Source organism: Cololabis saira, chromosome 13 (genome assembly GCF_033807715.1).
Source record: "Cololabis saira isolate AMF1-May2022 chromosome 13, fColSai1.1, whole genome shotgun sequence".
Taxonomy (NCBI): domain Eukaryota; kingdom Metazoa; phylum Chordata; class Actinopteri; order Beloniformes; family Belonidae; genus Cololabis; species Cololabis saira.
In genome coordinates, this window is record NC_084599.1 from 39,259,821 (window position 1) to 39,278,793 (window position 18,973).

At 42.4% G+C, this 18,973-nt stretch overlaps 2 protein-coding genes across 3 annotated transcripts in view; one reads left to right on the plus strand and one right to left on the minus strand.

The window, feature by feature from the left end:
* dph5 (diphthamide biosynthesis 5) lies at positions 1-14,143 on the plus strand. The gene is made up of 7 exons (XM_061738870.1): positions 1-221; positions 2,143-2,267; positions 3,595-3,703; positions 7,041-7,161; positions 10,414-10,453; positions 11,838-11,956; positions 13,552-14,143. The coding sequence occupies exons 1-7, from the start codon at positions 87-89 to the stop codon at positions 13,782-13,784; spliced, it is 882 nt and encodes a 293-aa protein (XP_061594854.1). The 5' UTR covers positions 1-86; the 3' UTR covers positions 13,785-14,143.
* The window catches only part of slc30a7 (solute carrier family 30 member 7), a 25,779-nt gene continuing 20,721 nt past the window's right edge, over positions 13,916-18,973 (minus strand). For both annotated transcript variants that reach the window (XM_061738869.1, XM_061738868.1), the window contains exons 9-11: positions 17,551-17,641; positions 16,018-16,167; positions 13,916-14,451 (exon numbers count right to left, since the gene is read on the minus strand). In XM_061738869.1, coding sequence (XP_061594853.1) covers positions 14,404-14,451; positions 16,018-16,167; positions 17,551-17,641 — 289 coding nt within the window. In that variant the 3' untranslated portion in view covers positions 13,916-14,403. The remainder of the gene's footprint in view (positions 14,452-16,017; positions 16,168-17,550; positions 17,642-18,973) is intronic.

Sequence of the window (18,973 nt, forward strand, 5' to 3'; positions counted from 1 at the left end):
TCCGCGCTGTAGGTCCACACGTGAGCATGAGCGGACTGTGAGAGAAGCTGGACTAGTTCTGGGTTTGACGGGACGGTTCGGGCGGGATGTTGTACCTGGTCGGGCTGGGGCTCGGGGACGCCGCCGACATCACGGTGAAGGGTCTGCGGGCGGTGCAGCGCTGCTGCCGGGTGTATCTGGAGGCCTACACGTCGGTGCTGACGGTGGGGAAGGAGGCGCTGGTGAGTCCCGGGACCGGTACCGGCACCAGCACCAGTACCAGGGGTACCAGAACCAGTACCAGTACTGGTACCAGCAGTACCAGAACCAGCGGTACCACCGGTGATTACTGTGTATTCAGCAGCAGAGGTGTCTTCAGTATTCACATTCATTACTCAAGTAGAAGTATAGATACTAGAGTTTAAAAATACTCCTCAACTCAAGTTTTTTACTCAAGTAAAAGTATAAAAGTACTGGTTTCAAAACTACTTAAAGTATAAAAGTAAAAGTAATGTAAGGAGGAAAAAAGCCATTAAGGACAAAAGCCATTGAAAATTAATGCATCTTAGTATAATGCAAATATATTAAAGAACCATATATGTGTACTATTGAGCATTAACATGTGTTTCAGAGAGCAGGAGATATGATGACTAGTTGCCTATAAGTATTGTAATGGTGCAAAAAGTCAAACTTCAAAGGCATGTTATCATTTATCCTAACCTTTATTGGAATGAACATCCAAGTTTAGTTGCAGGAATCTGAGGGAACGGATGTAAGAACAAAACTGGACAAGAACATCTGAAACAACCACAACCAAATTCACTCTATCCGGATGGAGCAATTTAACTGGATAGTTTTTGTTTAAAGGCCGAAATGAAATAGAGTAACGAGGCTGTTTTTAAAATGTAAGGAGTAAAAAGTACAGATAATTGCGTGAAAATGTAAGGAGTAAAAGTAAAAAGTCGTCTGAAAAATAATTACTCCAGTGAAGTATAGATAACCAAAATTTCTACTTAAGTAAGGTAATTTGTACTTCGTTACTTGACACCTCTGTTCAGCAGACACTTTATCCAAACCAGCTTAAACAGTTATTACACAGTCAGAACACACAGTAATATTGAATGTCTGCCAGATATTGAAAGTTGAAGTTATCTTGGGGGAAAAAATGGGCAGGAGCACGGATTCTTTGCACATTTGACAATTCTACAGCCATAAAATCAAAATAAATCCAGACGGCCTGAAGATAATTACATATAGAAGGGTTAAGAGGAACAGGTGCGCCAGAAATGTCATTTTAAAGAGAAGAAGGTAAAACTAAAACGTCAGTAAAACCAGAAATGCTGAGACGTGGATCAGATTCTGTTGGGTCAGATGTTTTCTGGCATGTAAACATGATCACGTGTTTACGGTATGTTACTGTAATGTGAAGACTGAGGGACCATAAGAAGCTCCCAGTTTGGTTCCGTAGCAGGGCATCGAACACGAGTCCAGAACTGACATCTGGACCTGGACATCATTTTTGTAAGACTGGTCCCTAGATGCTGGTTGTAGATGCTCTTAAAGGGGACCTATTCTGAAAACCAGGTTTTCTCTTGCTTTAACATGTATAAAGTGGTCTCCCCTCAGCCTGCCAACTCAGACAAGGAGGAAAGCAACCAAATTCTGCAGTGTCTGTACAGCCGCCCGGATGAGCCGTCCAGTGTGATGTGGATCTACGAGCCAATAAGATTCTGCTCCCGTCGTTACGTAACCAAAATGCAATTTACATCGGTTGGCCTCCGATGCGTGAAACCACGCACACAACTAACTCCGCCGGCCGGAGCTTCCGCCATTTTTTTGTAGCGGTGTATCGCGTCATTCAGGCAGCCAATCAGCACAGAGCCTCATTATCATAGCCCCGCCCACTCAGAATCCTGCATAGATAATGAGGTTAGAGAATGGGAAGATAAAGACATGGCTCAGAGGCTGAATTTCTAATTTATTTAGCAAAAACAATCAAAAGCTTGTTTTTAAGACATTCAAGGCCTGTTTAAAATAGGTATTAGATGCCATAATAGGTCTCCTTTTAAAGTGTGATCTAATGATCAATACTCAGGTCCTGAATAGGACTCCGGGTCGACGAGTCGGGAACTTTAACGGATCTAAAGGTCCTTTCATCCTCAGGAGGAGTTCTACGGGAAGGAGCTGATCCTGGCGGACCGGGATCTGGTGGAGCAGGGAGCCGACGAGATCCTGAAGGGAGCTGATGTGGACGACGTGGCCTTCCTGGTGGTGGGCGACCCGTTCGGGTGAGTCCTGGTGGGGGGTAGGAATGGGTGATATTTTACCGTTCACGATAAACCGTCAAAGAAATTCCCCACGGTAAGAATTTGTCATCTCGCGGTAAAAAGGATAAATTCCCGTTGATGACGTTTTTGTGTAACAAACATGGCGGAAGGCGGATCTGAGAGCGAGGAGCTCGTTGTTAAACGAGGCTCCAGCTCCGTTATCGGGAACTGGTTTGGATTTATAAAGAGTGACGAGGAGCAAACATCATCTATTATATGCAGAGTCTGCAAAAACAGAAGGAAATGCTTTACATTTTGATATAACGTTTGACTATTACAAAAAAAAATTACAATAGTATCTAATTTGTGGCATGTTCCAACCACAGGTTAATTTGCACATTTTATTTATATTAGAAAAGGTCATCACTGATAGGGTTTTATTTTCAGCGAACTTTTATTTATTTGTCCCAATTCTTTGTTTATCAGGTTGTATTTTTTCTACTTTGTGATTTTATAAGCTAAGAAAACTTGAACGACGATGGTACTTTTGTTGTTTGCACTGTTATCCCACTGTTTAAGCCATACAGTTTGAATAAATGTTGAATCTGTTCTTACATTTAAAACTTGTTTCATTTGAGTAATTCCAGTTTTGCAGTACAGGTGAACTAATTGAATTGGTTTTTATTAATTCAATTTAATTGGTGTAGTTTAGTAGCATTTAGTATTCTTTTAGAGCAGTGTTTTGGCTCCAAAGACTGAATGTGGTGATTTATAGTTCTTGATTTATAGTTACAAAGGTGGAGTTGAATTGGTATTTTTTTTTATCGTCATTTTTATCGTTATCGGAATAAATGCCAGAAATTATCGTGATACATTTTTTTAGTCCATACCGCCCATCCCTAGTGGTGGGCGACCCGTTCGGGTGTCCCGGGACCAGAGATCCGGGGTGTCAGACGTCAGCTTAGTCCCGGCCGACCCCAGAGTCGGCCCCGGCTGCTGTTTCTCCCAGAATCCCCGGCTGCTGTTTCTCCCAGAATCCCCGGCACTAATGACAGGGCGGCCCGGTGGGTCGGACTCAAACGGCGGTGGTTTCAGGGTTTACATGAACGGAGCTGCTGCCTTGATTCATGAACAAAGTAAAACGTCGTCTGGTGTTTGGACTCGTGGTGAGTTCAGGGTCCGTGGACGACCCGGCTCCGAACCCGCAGCTGGAGGTTTAGGCAGGTTTATAGTTTGAACATTTCACAAAATCAGTTTAGTTTTTCCCATCAGCCCCTGGGGGGGCGGGGGGGGCAGATCCCCCTCCATCCAACCTTCTGCACTGACAGCGTCGTCTTCTCTCCCGCAGCGCCACCACCCACAGCGACCTGGTCCTCAGAGCAGTGCATGCTGGGATACCGTACCAGGTCATCCACAACGCTTCCATCATGAACGCCGTCGGCTGCTGCGGCCTGCAGGTCGGTCTCTTCTTCTGTTGGTCCGTCTTCTTCTGTTGTGTCGGGGGGGGGGGGAAACGTCCAGACTGAGACCAGCACGGGGGTAGGAACACCTGAATCTGGATCAGGACCTCCAGGTCCTGATGCGGGACCTGGATCAGGACCTGCAGGACCTGGATTAATAATAATAATAAACTTTATTTCTATAGCACCTTTCATACGAAAATCGCAGCTCAAAGTGCTTCACAGTAACAGTACAAACATGTCAAGAACAATGACAAATAGAGAAACAAACAACAGCAAATAAAACAAAAAACACAACTATTTAAGTGCAGTGATATAAAACATAACCCTGACAAAATTCAGTTCCAAATTCCTCCACAGAACAACTACTAAGACCCCGTCCACACGTAGCTGGATATCTGCGGATATCTGCTAAACCGGAGATATTTTCCTACGTTTTGACCTGTCATCCACATGAAAACGCAAATAAACGAAGGCAAAGTGAAGATTTTTGAAAACTCCGTTTATGTAGATGCGTGTAAACAGAGACAACCGGAGTTTTGCGTTTTCGAACGTCACATTATGCTCCAAAACAACAACAAATCTGCTCTGACGTGCGACTTTTGTTTACTACAGAACTACAGATGATCCAGCATCTGTTCTCCAAGCTATTAAATAAATGGTCTCTGGTCTTGACCACCGCTTACTGCGTTACACCGACACAGAGCCTACGGCGTAGGGCTGCGTCGATAACGCGGCAGCTCCGTGGCGGGAGAAGGAGACGCGCCTGCCGGGGAAGCGGAGCCGCGGAGCCGCGGAAGCCGCAGAGCCGCAGAGGTGCAGCTTCCTCGGGAGCCGCAGATAATCTACAGGTTTGAAATGCTTATGAATGTGGTCGAAAACGCAGATCTTCGGTTACGTGTGGAAGGGTTTTTTTTTAAAACGATGTAATGTGGATGCAAATTTTTTTATAAACGGATGGGGGAAATATTCGCCCATCCGTTTATAAAAAAAATACCCGGCTACGTGTGGACGGGGTCTAAAAGAGGATAAAAGCAATGTTGAATATAAAAAGGTAAAAATACTGCACTAAGTCGTAGGCAATTGAAAATTAAAAAGATAAAAATATCAACAAATAGGAGTACAAGTTAAAAATTATCATATAAAAACATTTAAAAGTATAAAAATAATGCAGACAGTAAAAATCATTTATATACAGGACTGTCTCAGAAAGTTAGAATATTGTGATAAAGTTCTTTATTTTCTGTAATGCAATTAAAAAAACAAAAATGTCATACATTCTGGATTCATTACAAATCAACTGAAATATTGCAAGCCTTTTATTATTTTAATATTGCTGATTATGGTTTACAGTTTAAGATTAAGATTCCCAGAACATTCTAATTTTTTGAGATAGGATGTTTGAGTTTTCTTAAACTGTAAACCATGATCAGCAATATTAAAATAATAAAAGGCTTGTAATATTTCAGTTGATTTGTAATGAATCCAGAATGTATGACTTTTTGCATTACAGAAAATAAAGGACTTTATCACAATATTCAAATTTTCTGAGACAGTCCTGTATAGATAAAAGGAAACGATCAGGACCTGGATCAGGACCTGCAGGTCTTCTTACTCCCGCACCGGCCTCACTTCGAAATTGTGGTTCTGGTTCTGGTGGGACCGGGCTCTCCAGCTGCCCCGCGGGTCCAGCTGCCGCGGCATCAGAGACGCTCATTAAACCATGTGACTGCTGTAACGGCGGGACGATCAAATTAATGAGACTCATCAATAACAGAGCTGTCGGGGGAGGGGAGGGGCCTGAGCCGGGCCCAGCTGTCACTCACTCTCACAAAACACACACACACACACACTCCCTCTCTCCCACTGGGAGGTTGTTAATATGCTAACTAGGGGCGGGGGATGCTAATGAGCCGGTTCCTCCTCCACCGGGACCGGCCCGTCAGCTGCTGCCGGAGCGGCGCCGGCCCGATCGGACCGTCTTTGTGTCTGTGATTTAAAACCTCAGCAGGGCCCGGGTCCTTCACCTGGATTTAATAGAGAAAATAGAAAACATGGGAGGAGTCTGGTTCTGAAAGTGTGTGCTAGTGTTGTTTCTGTTTCAGTTTTAATCTAGTCTTTGGGTCAAACTATCATTTTAGTTTTTATTAGTTTTAGTCACGTTCATTCTCCTTTTAGTCGTGTCAAGTTTCAGTCCACTAAAAGTCTGAGCATTTTAGTCTTATTTTAGTCAAAGATTGTATTTAGCCTAACCTATTTTACAATTCAAACAAGGTTATATTATTATTATTATATTATTGTTACCTTATAGACTCAAGAATACATTCATTCCAGATACAGAAGACTCTAATTTGAGTTTACAACATATTTATTTTTCCACATTTCTCCTCGTCTTTTTCTTTTTTGACGACACATTGGGTTTTCTTTTCCACATCTATGTAGGAAAGTGTATCCAAAGCTCTAAAGACTAAACTGGTTTAAAGACTAAATGAGAGGAAACTACTTAAAACATGGAGATTAAGGATGAAGGTGAATTTTCCCATTGAGGGAGAAATAAAAGATAATCTTATCTTATCTTATCAACATATTTATTTTCCTGCATTTCTCCCAATCTTTTTCTTTTTCGACGACACATTGGGTTTTCTTTTCCACGTCTATGTAGGAAAGTGGATCTAAAGACTAAACCAGCGGAAACTACTGAAAAAATGGAGATTAAGTATCTTTGTTAGAACATTTCGTCTCGTTTTGGTCAACGAAAATGAAGACACATTTTAGCAGAGTTTTTATTTTGTAATCTACATTTTAGTCCCGTTTTTATTCCTCTACGATATTGCATTATACAGCACTGTCTCAGAAAATTTGAATATTGTGATTTTCTTTAATGCAATTACAAAAACAAAAATGTCATACATTCTGGATTCATTACAAATCAACTGAAATATTATAAGCCTTTTATTATTTTAATATTGCTGATTATGGCTTACAGTTTAAGAAAACTCAAATATCACCATAATTTTCGTTGACGAAAGCAACTTTAGTGACGGTTCGGTTGTTGATCCGATCGATTGATTGATGCCTGAACCGATGATTCAGAACCAGATTTCTCCTCATGAAGCTCGTTGCTGAGATGAACTCGTGAAGGAGTTGGAGCTCATGACTCCGGTTAAACCAGAGGTCCTGAAGACGTAAACAAACGCGGTCCGGGCTGAACCGGGACGTCACCAGAACACGAGCGGCCGCTGGCGCAACAGGAAACACACGTCCTGGTTCCTCTCTGAGGACACATGTGGGGCGTGTGGTAACGTGTGCGTGTGTGTGTGTGTGTGTGTCTCAGCTGTACAACTACGGGGAGACGGTGTCGGTCGTGTTCTGGACAGAAACGTGGAAACCGGAGAGTTTCTACGACAAGATCTGCAAAAACAGAGCAGCTGGACTGCACACGCTGTGTCTGCTGGGTGAGACACACACACACACACACACACACACACACACACACACACACACACACACACACACACACACACACACACACACACACACACACACACACACACACACACACACACACACACACACACACACACACACACAGCAGGTGTGTCTCCACCCTGGGCCCTCGGGGCCCCTGGGGCCCCCACAACCCCCCCCTAAACCATCAGACCAGTGGGGGGGGGACCTGCTGGTGTGTGTTGTTAATATTCATTAGAGGAAATAAAAGAACAAGCCGCTCATCCATCATCGCTGTCAAACGTTCCTCCTGTTATTTTTATTTCTCCATCTTTAAATCTCCCAACACGGGTTGGTTTCTGATTTAAAGGGGACCTATTATGGCAGGGGTTCTTAACCTTTCTGACCTTGGGGCCCAATTTTTTCAGTACAGAGTGGCCCGGGGCCCATTAAATATAAACACTGTATAGCAGGGGTATTCAACTTTAAGAGGTCCATTTAGAGAAAATTTACTCAAGCGAAGGTCCAGAACATCATAATATATATATATATATATATATATATATATATATATATGTGTGTGTGTGTGTGTGTGTGTGTGTGTGTGTGTGTATATATATTCAAGTAGCCTCATAGTTGTATCAACATCTGCATCTGACTGTTATATTAAAAAAAGTACATATTTGCCAATTAACATGTTTAACTTGAATTAAACATATTTTTTTCTCTTAAAAATAAAGTAGATTTTATTTTATTTTTCAAATGCTATCTTATTTTATTTCTCTACCAGCAGTTTGAATTTCCCCTTTTCTTTGTTAATTGTCTCAACACATTTTTATACTAAATTAATATAAACACATTTACGGTTCAGGTTCTCATATGCATGTGGAGGTGCTCATTGATGAGCCTGAAACGATATTTAGTTTTAATTATGTTCACTGTGGAGAAAGCTGCTTCACAGCTGTATCTGGACCCAAACATGGGTGTTTTAAGATGCTCAGCTTATTTTCTGTGACTTCAGTTCAGACTTGAGTGGATATGTTTGATGAAAAACTTTGTGTTTTGTTTCAGTGGCGTTTCACTTTCGCACTTTGAACGCCACGGTCTCTGAACGTATGAGACACTGGTTTTGTGCCAGTGGGAAGACTGAACAGGATGAATTTGTCCATTCCGGGTTGCATATTTAAAAATACAGCGAGGACAAAACTTAGTTTGATTTTACTTTAAGTTATTTACATTAATAAGTTGTCAGGACTCAGTGTGTCGGGTTCATCCGAGCCTGATCAGCTGCGACGGGCACAGCCCGCACCGCAGCTCTCTGGTCGCGCTGCAGCAGTTACTTTCTGATGCTTTTTCGAAAGCCCGAACAGTCCAGTCCAGCAGACACGACAGCCCACGCATCTACATCTACCATCCTTCAGCAGTAATGACGGAGCCCACCGCCCGAGCGGCAGCCTCAGCCGACCTCCCCGGCCGCGGGGACGCGCCGGGATAAATGAGCACGCCGCGCTCGCTCGCTCTGGGCGCAGACCCAATTAATCGATCCCTAATCCTGGCGGATCTAAACCTACTCTGTGCAAAATGAAGGATTTTCTCTGTAAAGACACACCATTTCTCTTACTATTACACGTACAGCTAGCTGAGTGTCTTCTTCTCCTCATTTGGTTGGGAGTTGCTATGCAGTCCCGCGGCCCTCGCGGCCCACACGTACAAAACTGAATTTTTTTTGGCGGCCCACTAGATGGCGCTCGCGGCCCAAGTGTGGGCCGCGGCCCTATGGTTAAGAATCACTGTATTATGGCGTCTAATACCTATTTTAAAACAGGCCTTGAATCACTTAAAAACAAGCTTTTGATTGTTTTTGCTAAATAAATTACCGTACCTCTGAGCCATGTCTTTATCTTCCCATTCTCTAACCTCATTATCTATGCAGGATTCTGAGTGGGCGGGGCTATGATAATGAGGCTCTGTGCTGATTGGCTGCCTGGATGACGCGTAGAAAAGCAAGAAAAAAACGTGTTTTTCATAATAGGTCCCCTTTAAATCCCTGACTTCATACTGAAGTATTAAATAGTTTAATTTGAGATGCAGGCAGATCAAGAGGAATTGTGGGAGATGTAGTTCTGGTCCGCATTTCTAAAGTATGTAAAGGTATAAAAGGGTTGTAATTGTAAAGTACGTAATTATTCTGGGATGTTCTTGTGGGCCAGATGAGTTGAGGCGGCATTAAACCGCTTTTGAACATTTTTGACTATTTTATGGATGGATGGATGGATGGATGATGGATGTAGGGCTGGGCGATATATCGAGATATTTTCAAACGCGATATGGTACGAGACAATATCGTTTATATCGATTTAACTTTTTTTTTATGATTTTGATATACCGGTAGCTTATTTTGTGACAAATTGACTTGAATGTTTTATTTGAGATTTGCACAAATGTTTTGTTATTTGCACAACTGTCAACCTCAGTGGAAAAGTCTGCCTGTTACTGTCTACATTGTAATAATTGCACAGTGTATTTTAATTTAATTGTTATGCAGGAAAGGGATATTTGTTTAATTTTATTCAAGAAGCATTTTTATTCTATATATGCAGGCAGTTTATTTTTATTTCATTTGTTTTATACATTTTGATATTGTGCAGACCTCTGTTAATAAAGGAACCTGTGTGACATTTGGCACGAGGCTTTGTATTAAAACTGACTGTTTTTTTAAGGGTTTGCCTCAGAAAAAAATGAAGCTAACAGAGATGCTAACAGAAATGCTAACAGAGATGCTAACAGAGATGCTATGCTGTAATGCTTTGGGGGAAACCCCAATTATGGCACAGAAAAAAATATTGATATATATCGAGTATCGCCATTCAGCTAGAAAATATCGAGATATGACTTTTGGTCCATATCACCCAGCCCTAGATGGATGGATGGATGGTGGATGATGGATGATTGGAAGGATGATGATGAAATGACGGATGGATGAATGATGGATGATGGATGGACAGACATAATTAATCCACATGTTGGTCTCTGGTGTAGAACAGCAGCGCCTCTAGTGGGGTGAAGCGGTATGACACCTCCCTCACTAACATCTTTACCTCCTCGTGTGGTCAGAGGTGGAATCACAGCTTAGTGGGTTCAGCTGTTGTGTGTTTGAATCAGTTCTGTTTAATCATTAATCACCGATCGGTTATCAGTCGTTTCAGCTCTGAACTCTGGTGGTTTTATTCACTTTTCTTCCTGCTTCTGTTTCCTGCCAGACATTAAAGTGAAGGAGCAGAGCGTGGAGAACATGATGAGGTAAGAACCAGAACCTCCTCCTGGCAGGCCCACGTGTCCAGCTGCTCCACGGCGGTTTCTGTGGTTCCTGTCTGACGTCGTCATGGCGACGTCTCCTGTGTTTCTCTCTGAGGTTGAACCTCAGCAGATCAGAACCAGACCACGTCCACACGGAGCTGCCGGGCCCGTGGTCGGCCGTGTGACCCGGGTCTGGGGGGCTGGACCGGGTCACATGATCGCCTCCAGACGAGCCCATGTTGTGTCAGTTTGCTCATTAACACAATGCCAAGAAGGAAAGATATCACAGGGTTCCTATGGGTGCTTGAATTTCAATGTTGTGTTTTCAAGGCCTGAAAAGTGCTTGAATTTTATTTTAAGTGCTTGAAATTATAACTCTTGTGTCTTTCACAAAATTGGGATCAGACTGTATAGTTTAGTTCAGGGGTCGGCAACCCGCGGCTCTAGAGCCGCATGCGGCTCTTTAGCGCCGCCCTGGTGGCTCCTGGAGCTTTTTCAAAAATGTTTGACCTTTTTTTTTTTTTCTTTCTTTTTTTTTTCTTCTTTTTTCCCTTTTTTCTCTTTTCCTTTTTTTCTTTTTTTTCTTCTTTTCCTTTTTTCAAAATTTTTTCATTTTTCTCTCTTTTTCTTCCTTTTTCCTTTTTAATCTCAACATTTCAACTTTTTTCTCAAAATTTTGACTTTTCTCGAGATTATACTTCAACATTAATCTATACATTTCAACTTTTTTCTCAAACTTTAGATTTTTTCTCAACATTTCGACTTTTTCCTCGAAATTTCGACTTTTTTCTCGAAGTGCATGATGAAAAAAAAAAAATCTTCCCCCAGTTATAGCTAATATAGAAACATGCAGCATGTGTTTCCTTCATTCTAAGGTTTATACAAGACTTTTAATTTTTTGCGGCTCCAGACATATTTGTTTTTTGTGTTTTTGGTCCAATATGGCTCTTTCAACATTTTGGGTTGCCGACCCCTGGTTTAGTTATTTCAAGAATAATAATAAAATCAGTAAGATGAAACATAACTAGATGTTTACAGCACGATACAATGTACATAATTGTGATAAAAAGCGGGAAAAAATTATGAGTGTATATATTCCTGTAGATATTTTACCCCAGCGATAAGGTGCTTGAAGATTTTGAAAATTACCCTTGAAAGTGCTTGAATTTGACCTTGAAAAATGTGCAGGAACCCTGATATCAGCAGTGATCTCACAGTTCAGCTCTGACATCACACGCTTGTATTCATATTGATCAATAGTATTGATAGGTGGAGGAACTGTCTGAACCTGGTCGTTTAAAATAACACCACTCGTAAATGTTTTAAATTCATTAACTAAGTCTTATTGATCAGGAGTTATTTTCCCACTCTGACGTATTGATTTCAGAGGGAAGAAGATCTACGAGCCGCCGCGCTTCATGACCGTCAGCCAGGCTGCAGATCAGCTGGTCCAGATCATCCAGAGGAGGCGGGACGAGGAGGAGGAGGAGGAGGGGGCGGAGCTAGGTGAGTCACACCTGATCGGTTCCATCATCTAATTACCCAGAATTCACCTGGTCGGGTTTTATTCCTGGAGCTTTTAAAACCGGCGACTTAGAAAAGTGGGCGGCGTTTTCCACAGAAAAGGGGCCAAAACTCATGGAAAAAGTCCAAAGGAGGGTAGTTTGGTAAAATTTACAAAATGTTACTTTAGTAAGGAAAAGATTAAATATTTAAATGTTTTTTGAGGTTTTGGGAAGTTTAAAAAAAAAAAAAACATTGTAATTTAAGGAAATTTACAAAAAAACAGTTAAGTGAATTAAGTCAAATCAGACACAGGAACTGCTAGTCTGGTTACAATAAAACATTAGTTTTACCAGTTTTTACTCTTTAATTTAATCTTTGATCATCATCAGCTAAAATAAACCGGGTCATCCACCGGAACCACTAACAGACCTGAGCTCGAATCAGCTCGATTCTTTACTGACCTGGTCAGTCTCCTGGGATGACGACCCTCCTCTTCATCAGTTCTGCTCTTTAAAAGCTTGACGCCTGAAAACTGACACCTTTTAAACCGCTACGTAAACGTGAAGAAAGCATTGAGTGTGTTTACATGGGAAGTTAATTCCTCTTTAATTCAGAATTAAAATTAAATCCGATTTTTAAAATTAGTAAAAATGACCATGTGAACACCTAATTCTGAATGAAAATGGCCATTCCGAATTAAACTTAATTCCGAAGTAAGTGGTTGGTTTATTCCGATTTTAAATCCATGTTTACACTCATTCTGCTTTAAATTTATTCTGGTCTTTCTTTCTGTTCGTTCTCTCGTCCGTCTGTCTCCATGACGCTTATAGACCATTTATTTAATAAATAGCTTGGAGGACCTGGAAATAATTAAAAGAACAGATGGAAACGGGAAACATAAAAATTGTGAGCTTTTCAAAGTTGTAGTTGTAAGTTTGTTTTTCTTCCGGTAGTTTAACTTCCGGTCCCCCCCCTATCCAATCAGAACCTTCCCAACCCCCAGACCTGGAGAGGAATTGGAGAAAGCTGATCAAACGTGTTTTCCATGTAAACCTTAATTTGGAATTACTATTTCCATGTAAACTCGAAAGAAAATAGTTTAATTTGGAATAATTCATTCCGAATTAAATAGGGCTGGGTATCGATTCAAATGTCAAGAATAGATTCGATTCCAATTCTTAATATTCAGAATCGATTATCATGATTCGATATTGATTTGGCTGAGTTTTATTTAAAATGTTTTTTGAGCTGTTGTCTGAATTATATGACTGTAAAATAACTAGTGAAATAATAATTTCACAATAATTATTGTGAAATAAATAACTCAAACAGGCCTTTCAATATCCATTTAAAGTGCAAAAAAGAAAGAAATTGCAACAGTTTATGCAGTAAACAAATCATTTTAGCTTATCTAATTTATTCTGTCACCACACACCATCAGAATCCATCAGAATTGATTTAGAATCGGAAAATCGTTTTTTTCAACACAGGCCTAGAATTAAAAATCATCACGTAACCGTGGCCACTGTGGGTAATTTGGTTAAGTGGGAGGAGTCGGTTGTTCCAGGTTTTAAATCCAGATGTTCCTGTTCCAGGTGTGACGGAGGACACGGTCTGCGTGGGCGTGGCCCGGCTCGGCTCGGACGACCAGCTGATCCGGGCGGGAACGCTACGGCAGCTGGCGTCATGTGACCTCGGGGGGCCGCTCCATTCGCTGGTGGTGACCGGCCGACTCCACCCGCTGGAGGTGGAGCTGCTGCGGCTCAACGCCGAGCCGGACGCCCTGGAGAACCTGCACGAGATCGACAGCTCCACCTTCACCTCCTGACACGCTAACGAGTGCTAACGGGTGCTAACGGGGCAGTTTGAACATTCAGGTCCTCACGGAGGCAGCAGAGTCACACACACACAAAACACAAACACTCAACCAGAGACTTTAAATCAGCAGAGAAACGTTAGTTTGATCCAAGATAAATTAACTTTTAATGTCATTTGGTTTCATGTTTAAAATTCTGAGGACGGCCAGAGTCCTGTGACGTCATCAATAAAGAAGCTGATCTCGTCTCATCAGAATTATTTATTACAGCTTCAGAAAAAGGAAACGGTTTGGCACAGTATAAAAGTGACATCACGCCGGCCGAGGACCAATCAGCTGGTCCCGGCGGCGGAGGGGGGGGCTCAGATTGTCTCTGATTCACGGTGAAGGCACTTACCCAGAATGCTTTGCTCCAGTCAACGAGGGGGAGGGAGGTTACCCAGCAACCCCGACAGGTAAAAAAACACCTGTCATAGTTGGGGGTGGGGGGGCTGTGTGAGTTCATCAGTTCTTGTGTGCCCCCCCTCCTTCATAGTCTGTGCTGCTGCGGCCGCGGGGCGGGGGTTTGGGGGTCAGAGGTCACCGGCAGCAGCAGACGATGTGATTGGTCCCAGGGTTGGAGGCGGAGCCTCTACATGGCGGCGGTTTCGATCTGGATGTAGAGCTGCCGGACTCCGGCCTGCGGAGAGACGACAGCTCAGAGACGCGCACACATATACACACATATACATACACACCAACACACCTGCACACACACATACATACGCACACGCTAGGGGTGGAACAATTTATCTGCCACGAAATTTTGCGATACAAAAATGTCACGATACGTGTCGTGGAGGTGACAAACTGTAGCGTGTAGGGCTAGGGATCGATTCAAATGTCAAGAATCGATTCGATTCCGATTCTTAAAATTCAGAATCGATTATCAGGATTTGATTCGGTTCGTCTGATTCCGATATTGATTTGGGTTAGTGTTATTAAAACTGTTTTTTCAGCTGTTGCATGAATGATATGACTGTAGTTCTGCAAAATATTACTACTAGTATTATATTGAGATTAAACAGCAAGTATTGCAGCTACTGATGCTGTAAGTTTTAAATTTTTGAGCATTTGGTTTTTAGCATTTTTTGCAAATGTAACCCCAAGACAGTATATAAAGTAATGAAATATAGACAATTTATGCAATTATAACCTAACACTTTAATGTTTTCATACCTTTAAACATATTTAAAGGCAAAAACATGGCACCAGTTATTCTCGTGTCCAACAAAACATTCCTTTTTGGGGGATAAAGAAAAAAACAAACAAAAGTTGTAATGAAAAAAAAAAAGAAATAAAAGAAAAAAAAATCGAAAAATCTTTAGACATAGGAATCGATTTTTAGGAATTAATATGAGAATCGATATAGAATTGGGAAATTTATTTTTTCAACACAGGCCTAGAAGCGCAATATTGGGTTATTAATATGAATATATTGTGTTTACTCGTAACATCCTATTGGAGCAGCGGGATCACGTGACGACCACACCTGGACCAGCGGACCAAAATCTGACTACGCTCAGAAGAAACTAGTACCGTTTTGCGGTCCCGATCACGGGACTCTTGAGGGGTTTTGAGCTCCGAACTTTGACTCATGAGGTGAGCATGAATCAATCTTTTTTTATCATTGTGTCGTCCCCATAGGTGGGAGCGGGATGAAACGATACCGGGGTTCACCTTACGGCCTCAGGCTGGAGCATGTGAAGCTCTGAGCTCTGGCAGAAGATAAATAACAGTCATGGTGCATTCTGAGTTTGGGACTTTTCATAGTTTGTTTATTTAATTTTAGTTGTTACATTTCTGGAAAAGAAAAAAGTCAAGTCATACATGAGAGAAACTATTCAGTTTGTGGCAAAATATTTGTACTTGTATGAAACTGAAGATGCATAATGCAAACCTGACATTTACTTTTAGTTCAGTTTGTGGAAAATGGTTGGCCTGGCTTTCTCTTTAAAACTTAAACAGTTATAAAGCATTACAAACTGTAACAATAGGGCAAACGCACAGCATTGTTTTGTATTTTGTCTTTCAAATAAAAGACCACTTTTTCCAGTCATATGTTCCTCGTTCAAGGTTGTTAAAAAAATATTGCTATAATATCGTAATCGTGACCTCAATATCGTGTATCGTACCGTATCGTGAGATTATGTAGTGTTACACCCCTAGCACACACACACATACACACACGCACACACGCGCCTACCTGTGTGAAGATGTTGTGCGTCTGGCTGAGGATCCAGCGGGCGTCGGCGTCGGGGGCGACCAGCAGCTTCAGCGTCCCGATGTAAACGTCGGTGCACAGCGTCCAGAAGTGAGGCTCCTGCAGGTTGTAGACGCCCTGCAGCTGCTGCACCTGAACGCAGCACACAACGGTGAGGCTGTTTAGTTTAGTCTAGTCTTTGATCAAGCTATCATTTTAGTTTTTATTAGTTTTAGTCACGTTCGTTCTCCTTTTAGTCGTGTCAAGTTTCAGTCGACTAATGGACCTTTTCCACTAGTACCTACTCAGCTCGGCTCTCCACTTGGTTTGGTTCTTTCCCACTAGGGGTCTAACGTGCCGAGTAGATACTTTTTCTGTATCTATTCTGCTGAGGTTCTAAGTGGCTGAGTCGGCTGTGATGTCATCACACTACAGACCACCGATTGGTCGGGGGGGTTGGAGTCAGACGTCTGAGTCAGGAGGAGGAAATCTGAGAAAAAGTGACTGGTGGTTTCTGGTTCATTTTATTCCATCAGCAACGGCAGCAGAAGTCTGTTTGGTGATCCAACTCTGAGGTGCAGATGTTCATAAACCTGGTGCTGAGGAGAGAATTAAAAAGGGATCTAGACGGAGATAAGGAACGACCAGATCTACCAGGAGCTCTGTCTCTTCATAGCTGCTCACGGCTCCAACGGACCTTTTAGCAGCGCAGAGACAAACTCTAAAGCGTTGCCGTTGAGCTTCTCTCACTCTCATTTTTTAACTTGATATCGAACACAAGCCACAGACCCAGCAGCACATCTATCATCTCCTCCAGGTTCTACATCTTTGTCTTCTTCATTTAGATCACACAATCAAATACGACACAGCAGCTTCTCTCCAACCTCCTACTTCTGCTCCAGGTGCTGAATTGTTATGAAAAAGAAACCAGGCCAAGTCGACCCGAGATGAGTAGAGCCAAGTAGGTGCTAGTGGAAAAGTGCCATAAAAGCCTGAGCATTTTAGTCTTATTTTAGTCAGAATTGTCCAGGACCATTTTAGTCAAAGATTGTATTCAGCCAAACCCATTTTACAATTCAAACAAGGTTATCTTATTATCATATTATTGTTACCTTATAGACTCAAGAATACATTCATTCGAGTTTACAACGTATTTATTTTTCTGCATTTCTCCTGACGACACATTCGGTTTTCTTTTCCATGTCCATGAAGAAAGTGTATCCAAAGATCTAAAGACTAAACTGGTTTAAAGACTAAACGAGAGGAAACTACTTAAAACATGGACATTAAGGATCTTTGTTAGAACATTTCGTCTCATTTTGGTCAACGAAAATGAAGTGAATAAGTTTTTATTTTGTAATCTACATTTTAGTCTGGTTTTTATTCGTCTACGATATTGCATTGTATATTTAATTATCGTTATCATCACATGACCAGCATTTTCGTCTCGTCTCGTTTTCCTCAGGTGATAAAGGTTCGTTGACGACTATATTTGGTCATAATTTTGGTCTTTATTCAGACCGGGCCGGTACTCACCCTCTGGTAGCACTCGGGCAGGGCCTGGTCCAGGGACGGGGGCGTCCTCTGCATCAGGATCCCGATGGATTCCTTCAGGAGCGGCACCACGCTGAGGAGGGAGGACACGGGTCAGAACTAGGGCTGGGGATCGATTCAAATATCAAGAATCGATTCGATTCCAATTCTTAAGATTCAGAATCGATTATCACGATCCGATCCGATCCGATATTGATTTGGGTTACTGTTAATAAAACTGTTTTTTCAGTTGTTGCATGAATTATTTGACTGTAGTTATGCAACATATTAATACTAGTATTATATTGAGATTAAACAGCAAGTATTGCAGCTAATGATGCTGTAAGGACCAATCAACTTCCAGAATGCTGATAGAACTGCTTTCAGAAACATCATGTGGGGCAGAATTACCAAACAGATCCAGGGAGGAAACAGAGGACGAAAGAAATCGCTTTTATTTTTTCCCCATTTATGAGAATTTGGTTTTTAACATTTATGCAAATGTAACCCCAAGACGGTATATAAAGCAAAGAAATAGACAATTTATGCAATTATAACTGAACACTTTAATGTTTTCATACCTTTAAACATATTTAAAGGCAAAAACATGGCACCAGTTATTCTCGTGTCCAACAAAATATTCCTTTTTTGGGCATAAACAAAAAAATACGTAAATACGTAATGTTGATTTTTTTTTTTTTTGTTAAATTCGATCTTTATGAATCGATTTTTAGGAATTAATATGAGAATCGACTTAAAATCGGAGAATCGATTTTTTCAACACAGGCCTAGTCAGAACACGGGTCAGAACACGGCCCAGTCCTGCAGAACCGAGCTACCGTTTCAGGGTCAGACAGAAGCCGGTGCTGAAACCAGCGGAGAGGAATCTCCAGCCGGGTCTCGGTTCCCCTCCGAAGCCCCGGATCCATGATCCGATCCCCGAGGAATCTAACCGGAGCCGCGCTCGGCGCTGACCCGGACTTTCCATGAGCAGAAACCCGACCCGTGCGGTGGTTCTGACCACAGCTCTGCTGAGTCCCCAAATATGCAGCTCTCTGCAGCCTATCGGGCCGGGTCGGCGCACGTCAGCGCCGTTTATCTGCGGCTCCGGAGAGCCCTTCTCGTGCCGAGGCCCGGCCAGCGCAGACCAGACTCCGGGCCCGGCTCCAGCTCCATACTTGTGGTCTGGCCCGTCGGAGCCCATTAACGGCTAATTGCACATTCTTTGCATTAGTGGAAAACCATTTTCCAGGTTCTGGGTCGGTTTCCAGGCAGATGCCGGTCGCGGCTCGTTCTTCTTCAGACCGCAGAGCGGAAACCTGAAGGCCCGTCTGTCACGGCCCGCATTAACTCATCTCTGGGAGGAACCAGCGCCGTGCCAGCGCGCGCTGGAGGCCGGCCCGGGCGCTCCAACGTCCTGCAGCTT